Raw genomic sequence first — 15965 nt, 5'->3', positions numbered from 1 at the left:
GAATACCTGCATTTCAAACAGGGCCACCAGAGAACAGTTTGAAAAACCAACTGGAGCTCATTGCTTCTTTCAAACCGAGCTAAGTTCCATGTAGCCTTCGATTAAGAAGAGGAGTTCACTACCGTAAGCCATGGGAGGAATAGGGCAGAGGGAGAAGACGATAGGTTAGGGAAAAGGGAGCCAAAAAAAAAATTGGTTTATTTACGTCTAACGAGAACATGGTAGAGCCAGAAAGAAGAGCTCACCGCCGTGAGCTATGCGAGAAATAGAGCAAAGGGAGAAGACGATAGGTTGGGGTTCAAGCTATTGTTCGATTGAGAATGGGAAAAGAAAAGAACAAAAAATGTTTGCTTAATAATGGGACAGTTAAGGGCGACAGTTTGGACACACATGTAACTAGGGCTTATGCTTGCACATGGGAGAGATGTGTAGAGAGGCCCAGGTGGATAGCAGATCCAGAGCCCTACAAGAAGGGCTACAAATTCTGCCTTGAAACTAAACAGAACCGGCCCATGCTCACCATACAGTAGGCAGCCATATAATGATTGGAAGCGCTTTCTCCGGCAGTGAATGAATCCCTTGAATTTCAACCCAAAAAAAAAGGTGATGGAGCCAATTCAGTTCAACAGTGGTGAGTGGAAACAGTCCTGTTGGTATGGCTTATTCAATTTCAATGGTGTTGGCAAAATGCCCCAATACATTGTACGGGCTGTTCAGGCGTCAATATATCACCATTGTTTCCTCGGATTCGTACGGGCGGTTCAAGTATCAATATATCGCCTTCCATTTCTTCATTCCTTGGATAGACCGATTGAGGTGAGCTCTATTAGGCTTATTAGCTATTAGTTCGAGAAAAAAAAAAAAGTGATATGGCCTATTAACGCGGTCCACTTTGGATTGACCGATTGAGGTGCCATTTGCAGATACATGGTTAACCACTTGTCTGAAAGAAAAGGTCTCCCTCCCTTCTTGATGCTTGAGTTGGCCTAATTTTATAGTTTACGCCCTAACGAAAAGGCGGACCACCTCATTAATTGTTTATTGCCAGGAAAAAATTGATGATCTTGACCTCCCCAAATTTGCATGATCTTGACCTCATTAATTGTGAACATGGCTGAAACCTGAAGCATGAAATGCTTTGAAGGCCCATGAGCTTGCTTGCCAGTTTAGGAACATAATGATTCGACTGATTAACACCGAATTCTCAATTTCCCATGTCTGAGTAGTTTGTCACTGAAAAATAGAAACCCAATGCCTTCCACATTTATAAAAGAGAATGAAAGCAGTTGAAAGATGCCTACATTTGATTATTGTGATCACTAACCTGGGTATTTCAGTTGGCAGGAATCAGATACCTGGTTAATATTTTTCAGAAAATTAGTGGAGGAAAATATGCACTTGGATATCTTCAAACAACCTCTCTGATGATGGTTCCGAGTCTCATTTCATTAACAGTGTCCAAGTCTTAAAAGGGCATAAACAGAATCACCAGGTAAGAGTCCATGTTGATTCTTCACCAGTTCCAACAATCTACAAACTACTATTTTTTCAAAATCAACCATGAGATTTAATAGTTGAAGCAAACAAGTCATTTAAAAACAGTAACGCTATAAAGCTATCATGAGGTGAAATGTGCTTTGTCACGCCTTGCCCAATGCATATTCATCAAATTGTTTTTGTGGAACCTAGAATCCTGGCTTCACAGGTCCCACACCTCTGTAAATAAGTGTAGATTGATAATGAAGGAGGATGGACAAAGCATGTTTGCATAAGATTTGGGCCATTCTAACCTATGTCCTATAAATTGGAATTGTAAGTAACTGAACTGAAAAGTTTAACAATCAATGCAAGAGGAAAAGAATGAGCATTCAGATGGGGGTGGTATTTGCTAACCTGGGCAAGTTTATGCCATTTTTGTGGTAGCCTGACTTTGTTTCTGTACTTGAGCAAAAGCAGAGAGCATCGAAGACCGCATATTGGCAATTTTTACAAGTGTCCCCAGTGCTGCAGAAAGTGAAAATTTCTTAATAGGCCATGCATATCATGGCATACAAGTATTAAGCTCTCATGAAACCTAAATCTATGATCCAAGAATCACCAGGAACTACATCGGTTCCACATGACAATCACTGTGTATTGTAAAAGTTAAAAAAACAGAGCATTAAAATAAGAAACCAAGGGAGGATACAACAGCTGCAACAATGCAACAAGATAAAAAGAGCAAAACCCCAGGCTGACCCGCCCCCCCCAAAAAAAAATAAAAAATAACGATTAAAGAGAATGGAAGAGAATGGCTCCATTGCATCTCACGCTTGCCATAGACTGAAACGTTCACATTGGACACCAAAATCTTAACCCCAAAAATGCAAAATTTTTTATGCAGGCGGCATGGAGGATAAATCTCAATGTCTATTTGAAAATTGAAAGACAAAAAGGAGTGAGATGGCAGGAGTGAGAAGGCAATTCCCAATGGTTGTTATTCCCTAAAATATTCACATATTTGCAGCAACCTGCAGGGTTGATGTAGCTGACCCAGATCATCTGATTTGGGCACAACCAAAGAAAAAAACTTTCAAGCTCAATAGCTTCAAAAGTTTGCAAAAACTACATTCTCTAACTCAATAATGTGCTTTCATACATTCTTTTTTTCTACTAATTATGTGCTTTCATACTAATAACCACATAAACATCATAACTACCCTAAATGCTTGAGCAAGAACCAGCTAACCCTTTCATAGAATTTAAAGATCAATTTCAACCCAACAATTAACTAAAATATATCCAACTTCCGTGTTTTAAAACATTAGGTTAAACTATCATTCTACCCATTTGACTTGGACAAGTTGTCCTACATTATAATGTAGCACAATTATTATGACAAAGGAGGCGAATGAGATTACCACTAACAAGTTCATTGAAAAAAAAAAGGAAAAAGTTTGTCATCTCACTGGTAGTTGATCAGAGAGAGAGAGAGAGAGAGAATGTGAAAATGATTGAAAACTCTTTTTTATATTTTAGAAGATGGCAAACTGGGGTTACTCTTGTTCATTCATTCATTCAGTTTGAAGTAAAGATTTCTGGAATGCTTAAAGGATTACAGAGTAGGGGTAAATTAGTTTGATGGTTCATACCCTTGGCTGTTTTTTGGCAGTATGGGGGGAATGAAACAACAGCATATTTGAAAAGGCAGTGGCAACTTTCCTATTTTGACATCAGATTTTGAAGGAGTTCAGGGACATTCCTTGATCTCGCTTCTTGCCTATGAAGTTGATGTTCTGATCCAATCTGTTTGTTGTCTTTTTGCTTGGTGGGATTCTTTTCCTGATTGTACAGCCTCTCACTTTAAAGGGAATTTCTTGAATATTTTGCAGACCTGATGGTTTAATATTTGCCAATCTAATACATTATTTTGTGGGAAATAAGAGTGGGGCTACTCTTGTCCAAAACAAATCAGGTACAATGGTTGTCTTCACTATATATAAAACCATGTCTATTTTCATGCAGCAAAGTATGTAGCATTAACTTAACCTGTCTCGAATGAAAGTTGGGCAGTATGGAGCTTTGGAGAAACCAAAGTTCCAAACACTGATAACAATTTGAAGCGCTCATTTTGTACCTGAAAAGGCAGATAGTAGATAAGCAATGAACTTGTTTTAAATTTTAACATTTTAAATGTATTCCAGGTTCTTCCATGGTCCTTCCACTGTTCAGATACTTGTATCATCAACGCCAGTTGCCCATTATTTATATTAAATTAAGATGCATTTTGAGATCTTTCATGGGTCACTTACTTGATAGGCTTTGGGAGAAGTCGTGGACCCTGCTGGGTATTCCTTCTGCAGTTCTATGGACAACACGAAATGAGAAGAAATAAAGACAACTAATTAAGGATGAAACTAGAAAAGGAACATCAAGGCACCAATTTAATGGGTTGTAAGTCCAGGAACATGTGATGCACATTAGATCTCTGTGCCAGATATAAAGTCACATACTTCCCTTACCCACAGAATTGTGCTATAGTTGTCCCATCTTCCCCTATATTCACGTTATGTATATTGCCTTTACATTGTCATCGGCCAATCCTTATTCTTTGATTTTTGCATCACCTGTTTTGGAAAATCCCATTAATAAAAGAATAGACTGCAAAAAGGTAACATATACCAGAATGTGGGGACGCCCCTCGATGTCGTAGCTGAGGACTACTAGACTGCTGCAGCTCCCGTTTATCAATTTCTATTTCCCCTGACCCACATTTTCCACTGTCTGAAGATGACCATTTGTAAAGAACAAAATGTGGTTGTTCTCCCATGGAATCAGCTAAAAATAGCCCATATATCACAAAATTACTTTGACACCCCAAAAAGAATCCCATGTTAAAAGTTAAGGGAAAAGAGGCCAAGTATTTTTCAATAAGAAGTTTTTTTTTTTTTTCTTTTGACAAGTGTGTTTGTGTGTGTGTGTGTGAGAGAGAGAGAGATGAAAAAAAGATCATAGACTTAATTTGACAATAAAAATATGCTTCATGACTTCAACAAGAGGCTCCACATTGGTGTAAGCTGATAGGCAGAAGCTATTAGGGAAGGGAGAACCGCAATCAACAGAGAATACTCTTATTAGGACAATCATATGAGGAAGATCTCACCAACCAGTGATCTTGATGGAAATTTTGAGCAAATCAGACTGTCAGACCTATCGGACCTATTGCATTCCTTTGAGAAGGAAAGCAGCTAAAATAAGGTTTTACATATTATATGGCCAAGATAATTAAGTTTTGACCTGGAAGATTCCTTAGTGGGAGGGACCACTTAGAAATCTCAGCATGCAATATGTGGAACTGCGAGACAGTAGTTCCTTTTGCTCCCATTCAGATACAAGGAGTCCTGTATTTTATATGTTTCTAGATTTAGGCCTCTTAAATCAGCCACATCCTGTGGCTTCTCTAATGGCTGTCTCTGTAACCCCAAAGCACTAATGTCCATCTGATATACGTTGTCAATAAATCATCACCTTCAATACAATGAAGTACTAAGCAAGCTCAGAAAATTCAACAAGTACCTATCAGAGAAAAATCACCACCTTGTTCAGCCACATGCAATGTGGTTGAAGCAGAGTGCAATTTGAGGTCGAACAATACACTAGTGACACGTGATACACCCATGGAATGTCGAGCACTGGCAAGGTCAATCCATCCCTGTAAAGGAATAGCTTATAAAAACAAAATTTGGTGGTAGAAAAGAATACAATAATTTTTTATACTATATTACCCAATAAATTGTGTGAAATAGTGCTTTTCTGCTTGTCTGTACTATAAAAATCATAAGATATTAGTTTTTTAGATAGAACTTTTATTCATTATTCATTAAAGGTCTTTGAGTTGGTCCTTTCTAAAACTTACTTATGACAAGGAACAGGTGTTTTCTCTCTTTATTTCTTCATTTTGGAACTCAAGGAGAATTTGCAATGCAGAAATTGCCCCTTCGATTTGTTTTTTTCTTTCCAGCTATTCAATAAATTCATACTTTAAACAGAATTTTTCATACCATGGTTGCCCTTTTCACTTCCTCCCTTAAACTTTCCAAATAATATACATTTTATTCATTACCCATTAAAATGTGTGCCACATGCATTTTTTTGATCCTGCAATGGAGTGAACAGCTTGTTTAGATGGATGCTGAAGATCAGTGTGATCAATGTAAGATGGCTTCGCCAGGCTTTCAGTTCACAGATTTGGTTTGTCCTGGAGATAATTTACTTTCTCTCAAAAAAGAAAATCCCAGGCAAGTTTTTTAGTTGTCTCATTTGATTATACTCTTTTCATTTTCTGGTTGTCATGCTCGCCATTCTTGTTCTTCCTCTTGTTTTTCCAAGGGGGTTTAGTGTTCTCTCTTCTTTTTGTGCTAATAAATTTTGCAATTACTGATAAAGAAAAACCAATATGTTATCATGCCTTAATGTGTAAAGTACATTAAAACGAAAGCAACTGTCCTTCTGCAATAAGTAAAAATATTGGTTGACATACGCACATGCATATTAATATGCTACAACAATAGGATTATCAAGATGCATTCTGAAGAGTAACCAGCAAAGCTTCAACACTCCTTCGAAGCACTAAGAGTCTAACAATAAAATAAATAAATAAAAAAGTGCCCACTTTCTTCCTAGACTGCAAAGTTACCCCTGCTGTTCAAAGCAGTTCATTTAAATCCTAAAATGTGAATTATCAAGAAAACCTTGGACACCTATACCACTCGTATACTCAAAGAGAAAACAATTAAGACAGAGTTGAAGATCACTCATCTTCAACAAATGCTTATTACCCAAAAAAAATAATTCTAAAAAGGCTGCATCAGTCAAAATTTGAAAAGCCCACCTTTGGCACTCGGTCCTAATCATCGTCAGTCAGTTGAACTGTATTCCTAGTAATATACAGTATACTTACTAGTAGCGTGTCCAGAAATTATGCCATCTAAAAATTAAAAAAAGGCCGTTCTCCATGCATTATATGCCATGTAATCAATGTTTTAAGTAGCAACCCTCGGATTGGAGACCATAAGCAAGCCACTAATTACCAAAACAAAAGAGTTAACTTCAATTCTGTCGGCCTTGGGAATTTCAGGATTCTCCAAAGAAAGCATGTACTCAGAGGTTTTACAACACACGAAATAGTCAAGTAACTTGATGAACCAGTATTAATAACAACCAATTGCAATAAATGCAAAGAACCAACGAAAGTAAACAGCTTCAGGTTAACATAACCTGGAAGAATTAAAAAATAAAATTTAACCAACAATCTACAAAACAACAAGAAGAACTCAACAGTTAATAGGGCAAAGGAGAGCCGATCTAACCTGGCGAAGGGTCGAAGACAATGAATCCAAGAGAGTGAGATAGCCATCCATTGAATCCAGAAATTGTAAGACACTTTCTTCTTGTTGTCGCTGTTCTTCTGCTTCTCCGTCTTCTCTCCCATTTTCACAGCTTTCTGGTCGATTTTGTTGTTCTTCTTCTTCCATCGAAATTTACTCAACAGAAAAGAAAAAAAAAATGAACAACCAACTACTTCTCGGATTTTTTATTTTTTTATTCCAAATACCAAGAGATGATCCAGCCTACAATATGGGTGCTCTGATGTTCTCATCAGTCATCAGAAGCGCCGTGATGCATGACGCACACCTTTGAAGCAACTGCGTGTCCATCTAGCGTATGACACGTTAACATAAGGATGGACTAAAGAATATTTCCAATTAATCGAAAAGACAAATAAGGACCTCAGTCAGGTAACGTGTCATGTGCAGAAAGCTGAAAGACAGCCCAACTGTTTAACGGCCGAAGTTTCCTTTGCGGGATTTAGGGTTTAGATACGAAAATCAAGATGTGGTTGGACTTTGGACGACTTGGTCGTAGGAGCCAAGTAAAGCCCAACTCCAAATCGCTTCCTTCTGTTATCCGGCTTCCTCTCACCTCTTCCGTTTCGCAGAGGAAGAAAAGTAAAATCAAGCATTTATTTGCGTAGAATCAAGTACCATCATCTCAACTGCCGGTTTACGTAAGGCCTGACTACTGATCAATCTTTCTCTGTTTGGTTTTACTTATTTTCTTACTTTCAGCGTTTTGGTTTCCTCGTTTAGTAAGAAAATTTGGACTGAGACAGGCAGCATGACCAATACAAGAACACAATTCTCCCGTTGCCATCTTTTGATTTGGGAGTAATGTTCTTCTCTTTCTTGGAATTACCTTAGCAGATATTACGATTCTGTTGAATTTTTAAACTCAGAAGTCAGAACTGTTATAGGTCAAGCAATTGCTGTTCATCCTCCTCTCATACACAAAAAAAAAGGAATCCTTGTCCCTTACTTCTCCATGATATTAGGACACTTCATTAGCTTGAACTCCAACTTAGACTTAACTCGCATAGACTGGCATAGGGAAAGGATGTTTTGAGAGTCAATACGATGGCATGCCAATTGTCTTCTTCTTCCAGCTTCCTTTTGGCAATATCAGATACCAACCTTCTTTCTTATTGTTTGGTTATTTAGATATGGAGATGATGGTGAAGAAGCACCAGCAGAAGTTCAGAAAAGTTAAAGATGATATGAGTAGATGGGATCAGCTTCAATCTCAATTGCTTGCTCAGTTCAGAAATGCCTCTTCAATCATTGAGAGGTTGCAGGTATTATACTCTAAATAAGAGCCATTGTTTACTGTTCGTCCCGGCTACCTAAGGTGTTGGGAGGGGTGGATTAGGCATTAACATAAGCTTTGGAATTTATTTTTTACAAAATGGCACTCAGGCTCTAACCCATGTTTTCACACTAGTCAGCCCGAGATTTTACCGATGTATTATGCATATACAAAACTCTCTATTTTTGTTGCTACTTTCTAGTTGAAGGATTTCTTCTTCCATAATCAGGTACTACAAGAACCTAAAAATTATGGTGTATTCACATGTATCAGTGGCATCCGAGAGGAGGTGCTAGGAAAGCAAATGGAGTCTTTGGAAACAATCTTTCTTTCCATGAAAAAGACAATGTGAGCCTTTATCTGGTGTCTTATCTGTATTAAATGTCTTTTTTATGTGATTTGGTTCATATAAGTATTTGGCTTTTTTCAGAGAAGAGTTCCATTCCATTGTTGTGTCCCTTGAAAAGATTCTTAGAGATGGTAGACAACTAATGAAAGGGGGATCTATATCACCATCCACTAAGCAGATGCAGCTGCGGATTGGGATACGGCCAAGTCTTTTCGATTGTCTAGAGGGACTTAGGATTATTTTTGAGATGCACTACTCCGAGTAAGAAATTCTATGAACTGTTATTTCATATAATTGGATATTCTGAAATTTCTGCAATTTTCTTTTGCGAATTCTGTATATTCTTCAATACTTATGTTTTCTTGTGCATCTTTTACATTGTTTTGTTTAATAGAAAGTAGGAGAAAAGAAAAGAAAGAGAAAAGAGAAAGGAATAACTTTCCACTCTTTGTTTTTTCATGGAAATTTGAGGATGAGAGAAACTTTCTGGTTCTCTAGAGAAAATGAAAAATTAATTAATTTTTCCTTCTATCTTCACTGGCAATTTGAGATTATAGATTCCCATGACATGTATGTTCCCGTAAGCAATCCTTCTTTAACATGAATAGCATTCAACCAGTTAAACCCAAGACCACATTTAACCAGTTTCAAAAAAAAAAAAAAAACTACAATAATGAAGGTGGAGTTGAAACCACATCCAAGCCATGGGTTAAACCCAGAAGACCATGTTATAGTTAACAATGCCAAAGCTGAAGTTAATATCCAATACACTCTACAACGAAATCCAACCCAGCATTTTTTTATGATTAATAGATTGATGAATTCCATTCAATATGACATATAATATACAAAATGAAGTACATTTCCAATGGGGAAGTAGCTACTAAGCCAGTTTACTTGGCCCACCCTAAAATTTTCAATCTGCCAATCCTGGATGGGCAGGTCTCAATACAAAGAAGCCCCACCAAACACACTTCTAGCCGAAGAACCTGTTATCTCATTATCTGTTCTCCTTAACCAACTAAACAAGTCAATCTTGAATCAAAGAACTTGCTTGCCTAATTTGATGAGGTGCATGACGGAGACCCCTTGGCTGAGAAAAGAGAAACAGAAATCATGGTTTTCTATAGGTTTTGTTTGAATAGCCCTTAGGGAACTTTGAGATGGGTATCATAATGCCTTTGGCCGCCACCTCTCCAGCCACCAATTTCATCATCATTATCGTCATCCAAGTCACCAATCTCATTTGGTATGTTGTTTGGATTTGTCCCACAAGAAATCTTTTAAAACTATGCCAGCTATTGTTTTCTCTCATTTCTATATTGCCTTTATTATTATCACCTTTCTTGGAAATTTTTGCATGGTAAGTAACTAAATTAGATTTAGTTGCTAAAGCATTGTGAAGTCATGGAATCCACATGTCATTTTATAGACATCGTTTATATGGTTAAAGAGCCATTATATTGCAAAAGAAATGCTAAATGCTTTGCAGGAAGTCTGTTACATTTGGAATGTATTTGGTGTTGGTTGGCGTTCTTGTTTTAGAGGATTTTTGTCTTGTTCCCTCTTTGATCTCATTAACAATCAAAAAGGAAAAAGAAAAGAAAAGGCGGTGCATGTTCACCTGGGCACATTGCACTGATTTTTTTTTTATTGTTTTCTGCTGGGCAGGCACCAAAACAATGACCTTTCTAAGGTTTCTGCTTAGGTGAAGCTCACTGCACAAATTACACTGATAGAACTATATACTTGGTGGAGACATTAGGTTTCTGCTTAAGTGCTTCTTTACTATTGTTTTCCACTTTAAGGAAGTAAGGAACTATGTTTCAAATGAATAAGCTGATGAAAACGGCTTTTAATTTCTCATTAGTCATAACTACTCCACTTTATGAGATCTAGGACTGTTTGGTTGTTCTAATTTGTAGTGGTTACTTGTTCCAGAAATTTTGCTTGTAACTATTTTATCAGATTGCTGCAAAAGGTCAAAAGCTAAATTTGGCTTAGTAATTAATGTCTAATTCAAGTTTGAATTTCCAGGTACCTTCTCAAGTCATCAATTGTTTCAGCACTCTCCTTGAAGTCCAGGTGTGTATCATGTTAAAATTTTTCCAAGTGCATATTAGTTATTTCAAAGCATTGTTCTTTCTTTTTTTGATACATAATACTTGTTTTTTTCCTGGGTGGGTGGGGGAGCACTCAGAGGTGTACCAACCTACTGGCAATTTCCTTTAATATAAATGTGGTATATGTTAAACCTGTTTTAATTGTTTTTTTTTCCTTAAAGCGCAGTTTTCTCTTGTAATATAAATGTGGTATATGTTAAACCTGTTTTAATTGTAAAATATTTCAGGCAGGTTGATCATTCTAACAAACTTCAAAAGAGGAGTTTCTTAGGAAATTGAAGAGCAGTTGTGGAACTGTTGTTCTAAGAATAGGCTAAGATCGTCTCTCTTGTTTAAAAAATTCTCCTGCTGTATCTTCTGCACTAATCAAGCCTCCATGCTACCACATAGACCAGATTTTTTTTTATGTTTATGTCTACAGTGAAACATTGAGTTAGAAACTGATTTAAAAAAGGCAGTTTACCTAGAAGTTTTAAGTTGACTCAGTTGCAAGTTACTTTGTATGATAATAGTCACCAAACCATGGATACTGAAGTTAAACATATTCAACATAAGGTCTTCATAAATATATTGTGCATCAAGTAAATCTAAAATTCTGGTGTTGGGTAGAGCATGACAGTTCAACACAACCATCATGCAGGCTGTTCTGACTTCCCATTTGGTTGGTTCTACTAAACAGATGTCTGAGGATGAAAATTAATGTTGTCACTCAAACTTATCACTGTACATTTTACTTGTTAAAATATCACAATTGCTGGTAGTAGAGCCTTGTAATCCTCTTGAACAGTTTTTTAGATTGTTAGTGCCATGTACATCTGGGTGCGTTGTTTTTCTTGTGGTTACAAACTTTTTTTTGCATTTAGGCAATTTTTTTAGTACTTTATATGGTTAACCTTGAATTTGGATTGTTTACATGCAGTGCTAGTGATTTAGGAGCACTTAATCAACTTTTGATTGACCAGCCTAACATCCCAAAAGAAGAAGGTAAGAAGTGTTTGAATTTAAGCATAAGTATGAGAACCTGTAAATATCATGTCATGCATATTCTGTTTCAGATGCTATGTGTATTTGCGGTGGGAGGGGGGGAGGGGAGTAATCTAGTTTGGTTCCTAACATTATATTGAAATATAATGTATTGGGTATTATTTGATATGATCTAGACGACATTCCCATAGTTCAATAATCCATAACAAAGGAGAGACTGAGGAGGATGTCACCCACAAAATTATAGCAGGATGGGCAAAATGGAAGGGTACATCTGGAGTCTTATGTGATAGGTGAATACCACTTCGGCTAAAAGGAAAATTGTCTAAAACAATTGTGAGCAGTGTTCGGCAGTTAAAAAACAGCATGTCCAAAAAGTGAGTGTGGCAGAAACGTGAAGGCTTGTATGGATAGGTAGTAAAGCTAGAAAGGACAGGGTTAGAAATGAAGTCATACAAAGGAACCTAGGAGGCTAGGAGTAGCTCCAATAGGTGATAAAATGAGAGAAGGTATGTCGAGATGGTTTGGTAATGTGCATAGAAAACCATCTACAGCACCTGGTAGGAAAGATGATATGTGAAAAGTTGAGGGGACTAGAAGAGCTAGGGGCAGATAGAAATGGACTTGGATGGAAGTAATAAGAAATGATTTAAAGTGCCAATAGTTCAATGCTGGACATGGCACTGAATAGAACAGAATGGCGAGACACTGAGACAGGATTGATGTAGCAGGCACCATACAGTTTGGAGATTTTTTTTTTTTTTTTGAAAACTGTAAGGTAAAGTAATTCAATAATAACAAAAGGGCAGCATACAAAAGGCCCCTGTACAAAGAGAGACTGTATGGCAGAAAGACAGAAGAACCTCAGAAAAGCCAGCCTCCGAAAAACAACCCAACAAAAAACTATGATCTTACAAAAAGGAAATCAGGCTCAAAAAAAGAACAAGTTTGCCTATTTTTAAAGAATGGATGGTTTGTCAGCCACGAAAACACCATCCCCAAAATCCTGTTGAGCACCTCTTCTTTTGAATTGTGCCTTCTAAAATTCTAATACTTCTTTCACCCCACACTGCCCAGAAAACAGCAGCGGGGAGGATACCCCAAAATCCTGTTGAGCACCTCTTCTTTTGAATTCTGCCTTCTAAAATTCTAATATTTCTTTCACCCCACTCTGCCCAGAAAACAGCAGCGGGGAGGATACTCCAAGCTACTTTTCCAGCCTTGCTGAGGCCTTCTAGGAACCAGGCCTCTAGGAAACCCTTCACATCCTTTGGGAAACATAAATTAACTAGGAAATATTCTCATGACAAAAAAGTGACAAAATCAACTCACCTAAATGATCTAAATTGAATCAATGCAAAGGTTTCATTAGGCTGGATATATGGGAATATTTTTTTTCTTTTTGATAAAAGATATATGGGGAATAAGATCATGTCAGTGTTTAATCCATGGCTTAATCTTCAAGTGGAACCCTTCGATGGGTGGGTTGAACCCCTTAAAATCTATGCTTAATCAGTATATGGTGTTCTTAGCTTTGCTTTCTCATTTGTTCTTGGGTCTTGGCATAGTTAAAAGAATTGAAATTGAACTTTTTTACTCTTTTCTGCATCATGGTGCCACTTACTTTTAGTGGAATGCAAACTCCACCACTCTGATTTCATGCTACCTTTCCGTTTTGCAGTGCAATTCATTTTTGACATCATATTTGCTGAAGAAATCTGTTGACTTTTGCCATATCCAATCTGTTGGTGCTATACACATTTCTCTACATCTGGATTGGAACTTAGAACGGAAGGTGCCAGGTAGCTCGTTGGCAAGGTCTCTGACTGGTTGTAGTGGAGACTTGGGATCAAATCTCACCTTCACCAGGTTTTGGGGGTTGGGGAGGGCTTTTGTGTAAGAATGCCAAAGGTTAGGACTGTATCCAGTTTACCCCTCCCAAGACCCAGATAACGGTCTTGGCTCTGGTGACTAGTTTACAATAAGTTCAGCTCTTCTGTTAGTGAAGGAGATTGATCTTTTTGGTTGCATTACTCCCATTGGGTAAGCCTCACTCTTGATTTGTGACCCGAAAAATTATGTGACTCACTGGATTTGTCTTATGACATGGCAACAGTTCTCTCTAATTCCTCTATGCGTTCTGTTATGCTACATGAGTAAACTATGATCTGTTCGGTTCAGTTATATAGATAAACTAGCGAGTGAACCCATGGAGTTGAATAGAAATTTGTTAAGAGTAGCACCAAAAGTAAAGAATAGACAATTTTTAAGGACCATGCAAGATTTTAAGAAAAAAGCCATAAAATATCACTCACACACCATCCAAATACTTCATCATCATCATCCAGCCTTATTCCAACTATATTTATATGGGGTCAGCTACACCGTCCAAATACTTCAATTGACTTATTTCCTTGTCTTGGAAAACCATGATTTAAACCCATTTCCATGATTTTGAGTAAATATGTTGCAATTTGCCTTTCCGATCAGATTTCTTTCTAGGACCTAGATGGATACTGTCAAAATCTGTATGGGATGAGCTATCTCTAAAATAGCTTAAAGTCATATCCTTCTTGCCTTTCTATGTTTCTTTTTTGAGATCAAATTTTTGGATTTTTCCTTTTGTTTCTATAGAGGCATTCTATAGGGTCTGGGTCTGGAGTTGGTCTTTAACTTTGTATATTCTTTTATTGACTAGAGAGTGGCCTTGTACCAAATACGAGCAACTACAGTTATATATAATTTTGTTTTGAGATTCACTATTTACATGGTATATTTGATATGAATTCCTTATTTAATTTAAGAAATTAAACCAGATTTAATTTGTGATTGATAACCTATTTGATTTAAGAAAAATGGGACTCTTACCATTGAAAGTCTGTATAATGAATCTTTAATTTAAATTAAAAAAATTAAGTTAAAATTATTAATATGGACTTTACATGTTTTGAAGTGGATGATTTTCTTTATAGGTTGTCATGTGTCTAAAGTTAGCTTCTTTTTTTTTTTTTTTTTTTTGAGAGTGGAGCTAACTACTCTCACTTTCTTAAGTGGTTAGATACATGGACGAGGAAGAAGGCTTCTCTTGAAGAATGGGGGCATTCAATTATTGGTTGCTCTTTCTTGAGAAGATAGAATGTCATTTGTCTGAAAGAAAAGCTCTCTAGTTTGAGGATTTTACCTTTCTATAAATAATTAATAGAATGGAAGTTTTGTACAATAAGTGAAGTTTTAAGCCACCACGCAATTTCAAATACTGCCATATTTGCAAGTCAGATCCTAGTGTGCTGATATTTGAATTCCATTGAATCCGTTAGCGAAGATGTCACCATTTCCTTATATTGTTTTGTTGCCTTAGTTTTTAGGCAAAATCTACACTTATGCATAAAAGAAAAGAAAAGAAAAGTGAAATAGCGATAAAGTGAGATGTTATAAGTGACACCTTTAACGTTGTTAAGTCCTCAATAAAATTAAGTAAACCATGTAACATCTTAGACATAATTAATAACTTTTTTTATTTATTGTACAGCTTTTATACAGTAATTAAACTTTAGTTTTTAATTTAACTTAAATATGCTTCAGAGTTTCTCCATATTTTATGCCTTTCTTCTCTTCCTTTCCAAGATGGTATCCCAAGAATGGCATATAAAGGGGTATTTGTCTTCTGATTCCAAACTTTCCTTATTAGGCCCGATTCTATTGACCAGTTTGGAATGCAACATGCTTGATGGTGCGGGTCTGTGATCATATGCTGATTGATGCTTTTCTCACTTTATTTTGTGGTCCTGTTTATCTGTTTATGAGTAAGGAATGTTCATGGTACTTATCTCTTCATTGTCAAAAGAAAAGAAAAGAAAAGAAAAGAATAGGTTTAACTCTATGTTCATGGTACTCAACAGAAGTTAATTTAAAGGAAAAGATAAAATGTAAAGGAAATTCAATGGATGGTATTACATCTGTTCCTATGAGCTGAAATACAGAAGCCATGTTCTAGTGAAATGTTAGGAACTAAGCTGCTAAGTGAAGACATTATTGTTTAGTATTCCATTTAAGGGTATATGACTCTTGTAGGTTTTCTTTGTTTCCCTTCATTCCTTGATTATTTGTCAAATACTTGGAAGGAGGTTTGTGACAGCTAGTAACCATGGGAAAAGGAAAATGTATGACATCTGTCTATGTTGCACTAAGGAAGCATGATATCTTGTTTTGTACTGAAAGCGTGTCTATGTCAAGTTTTGAATTCCTCTCCGTGAAGATTAAAGTATTACTTTTAGTGACTTCTCTTCAGGGCTTTTTGTTAAATTTTTTAGGGTTATATTAGCCTATGA

General features: G+C 36.7%; 2 protein-coding genes across 6 annotated transcripts; one reads left to right on the top strand and one right to left on the bottom strand.

Moving 5' to 3' along the window:
- Positions 1-1407: 1407 nt before the first annotated feature.
- Positions 1408-7215, bottom strand: LOC104603782 (uncharacterized). Of its 4 annotated transcripts, none has more exons than XM_010267911.3 (7): positions 6849-7215; positions 5056-5191; positions 4162-4317; positions 3792-3844; positions 3529-3616; positions 1894-2004; positions 1408-1797 (listed from the first exon to the last, which is right to left on the bottom strand). In XM_010267911.3, exons 1-6 carry the CDS (start codon positions 7011-7013, stop codon positions 1904-1906), a joined length of 699 nt encoding a protein of 232 aa, XP_010266213.1. In that variant the 5' UTR covers positions 7014-7215; the 3' UTR covers positions 1408-1797; positions 1894-1903. The 4 variants fall into 4 exon arrangements, with proteins under 4 accessions (XP_010266213.1, XP_010266216.1, XP_010266215.1 ...); XM_010267914.3 differs by having other exon boundaries at positions 1408-1790; XM_010267913.3 differs by having other exon boundaries at positions 1408-1716.
- Positions 7216-7404: 189 nt separating this feature from the next.
- LOC104603783 (Pentatricopeptide repeat (PPR) superfamily protein) lies at positions 7405-14396 on the top strand. 2 transcript variants are annotated; one of them, XM_010267917.3, is made up of 8 exons: positions 7408-7546; positions 7629-7706; positions 8037-8170; positions 8411-8529; positions 8612-8791; positions 10568-10615; positions 11573-11637; positions 13319-14396. In XM_010267917.3, exons 3-8 carry the CDS (start codon positions 8039-8041, stop codon positions 13360-13362), a joined length of 588 nt encoding a protein of 195 aa, XP_010266219.1. In that variant the 5' UTR covers positions 7408-7546; positions 7629-7706; positions 8037-8038; the 3' UTR covers positions 13363-14396. The 2 variants fall into 2 exon arrangements, with proteins under 2 accessions (XP_010266218.1, XP_010266219.1); XM_010267916.3 differs by lacking the exon at positions 7629-7706 and having other exon boundaries at positions 7405-7546.
- The last annotated feature ends 1569 nt before the right edge of the window (positions 14397-15965 follow it).

The sequence above is a fragment of the Nelumbo nucifera genome, chromosome 5 (genome assembly GCF_055504915.1).
Source record: "Nelumbo nucifera cultivar China Antique chromosome 5, China Antique-T2T, whole genome shotgun sequence".
Lineage (NCBI taxonomy): Eukaryota > Viridiplantae > Streptophyta > Magnoliopsida > Proteales > Nelumbonaceae > Nelumbo > Nelumbo nucifera.
The sequence above is the reverse complement of the archived record's forward strand: the minus strand, read 5'-3'. Positions and strand labels throughout refer to the sequence as shown.

Coding starts and splice junctions, on each gene's coding strand:
- LOC104603782 (XM_010267911.3), bottom strand. CDS start 7,013: ATGGAAGAAGAAGAACAACAAAATCGACCAGAAAGCTGTGAAAATGGG. Junction 4,318..5,055: donor TGGTGATTTTTCTCTGATAG/GTACTTGTTGAA, acceptor GGCTATTTTTAG/CTGATTCCATGGGAGAACAA. Junction 3,617..3,791: donor CTTCTCCCAAAGCCTATCAA/GTAAGTGACCCA, acceptor CTGCCTTTTCAG/GTACAAAATGAGCGCTTCAA.
- LOC104603783 (XM_010267916.3), top strand. CDS start 8,039: ATGGAGATGATGGTGAAGAAGCACCAGCAGAAGTTCAGAAAAGTTAAA. Junction 8,171..8,410: donor CAATCATTGAGAGGTTGCAG/GTATTATACTCT, acceptor TTCCATAATCAG/GTACTACAAGAACCTAAAAA. Junction 8,530..8,611: donor CTTTCCATGAAAAAGACAAT/GTGAGCCTTTAT, acceptor GGCTTTTTTCAG/AGAAGAGTTCCATTCCATTG.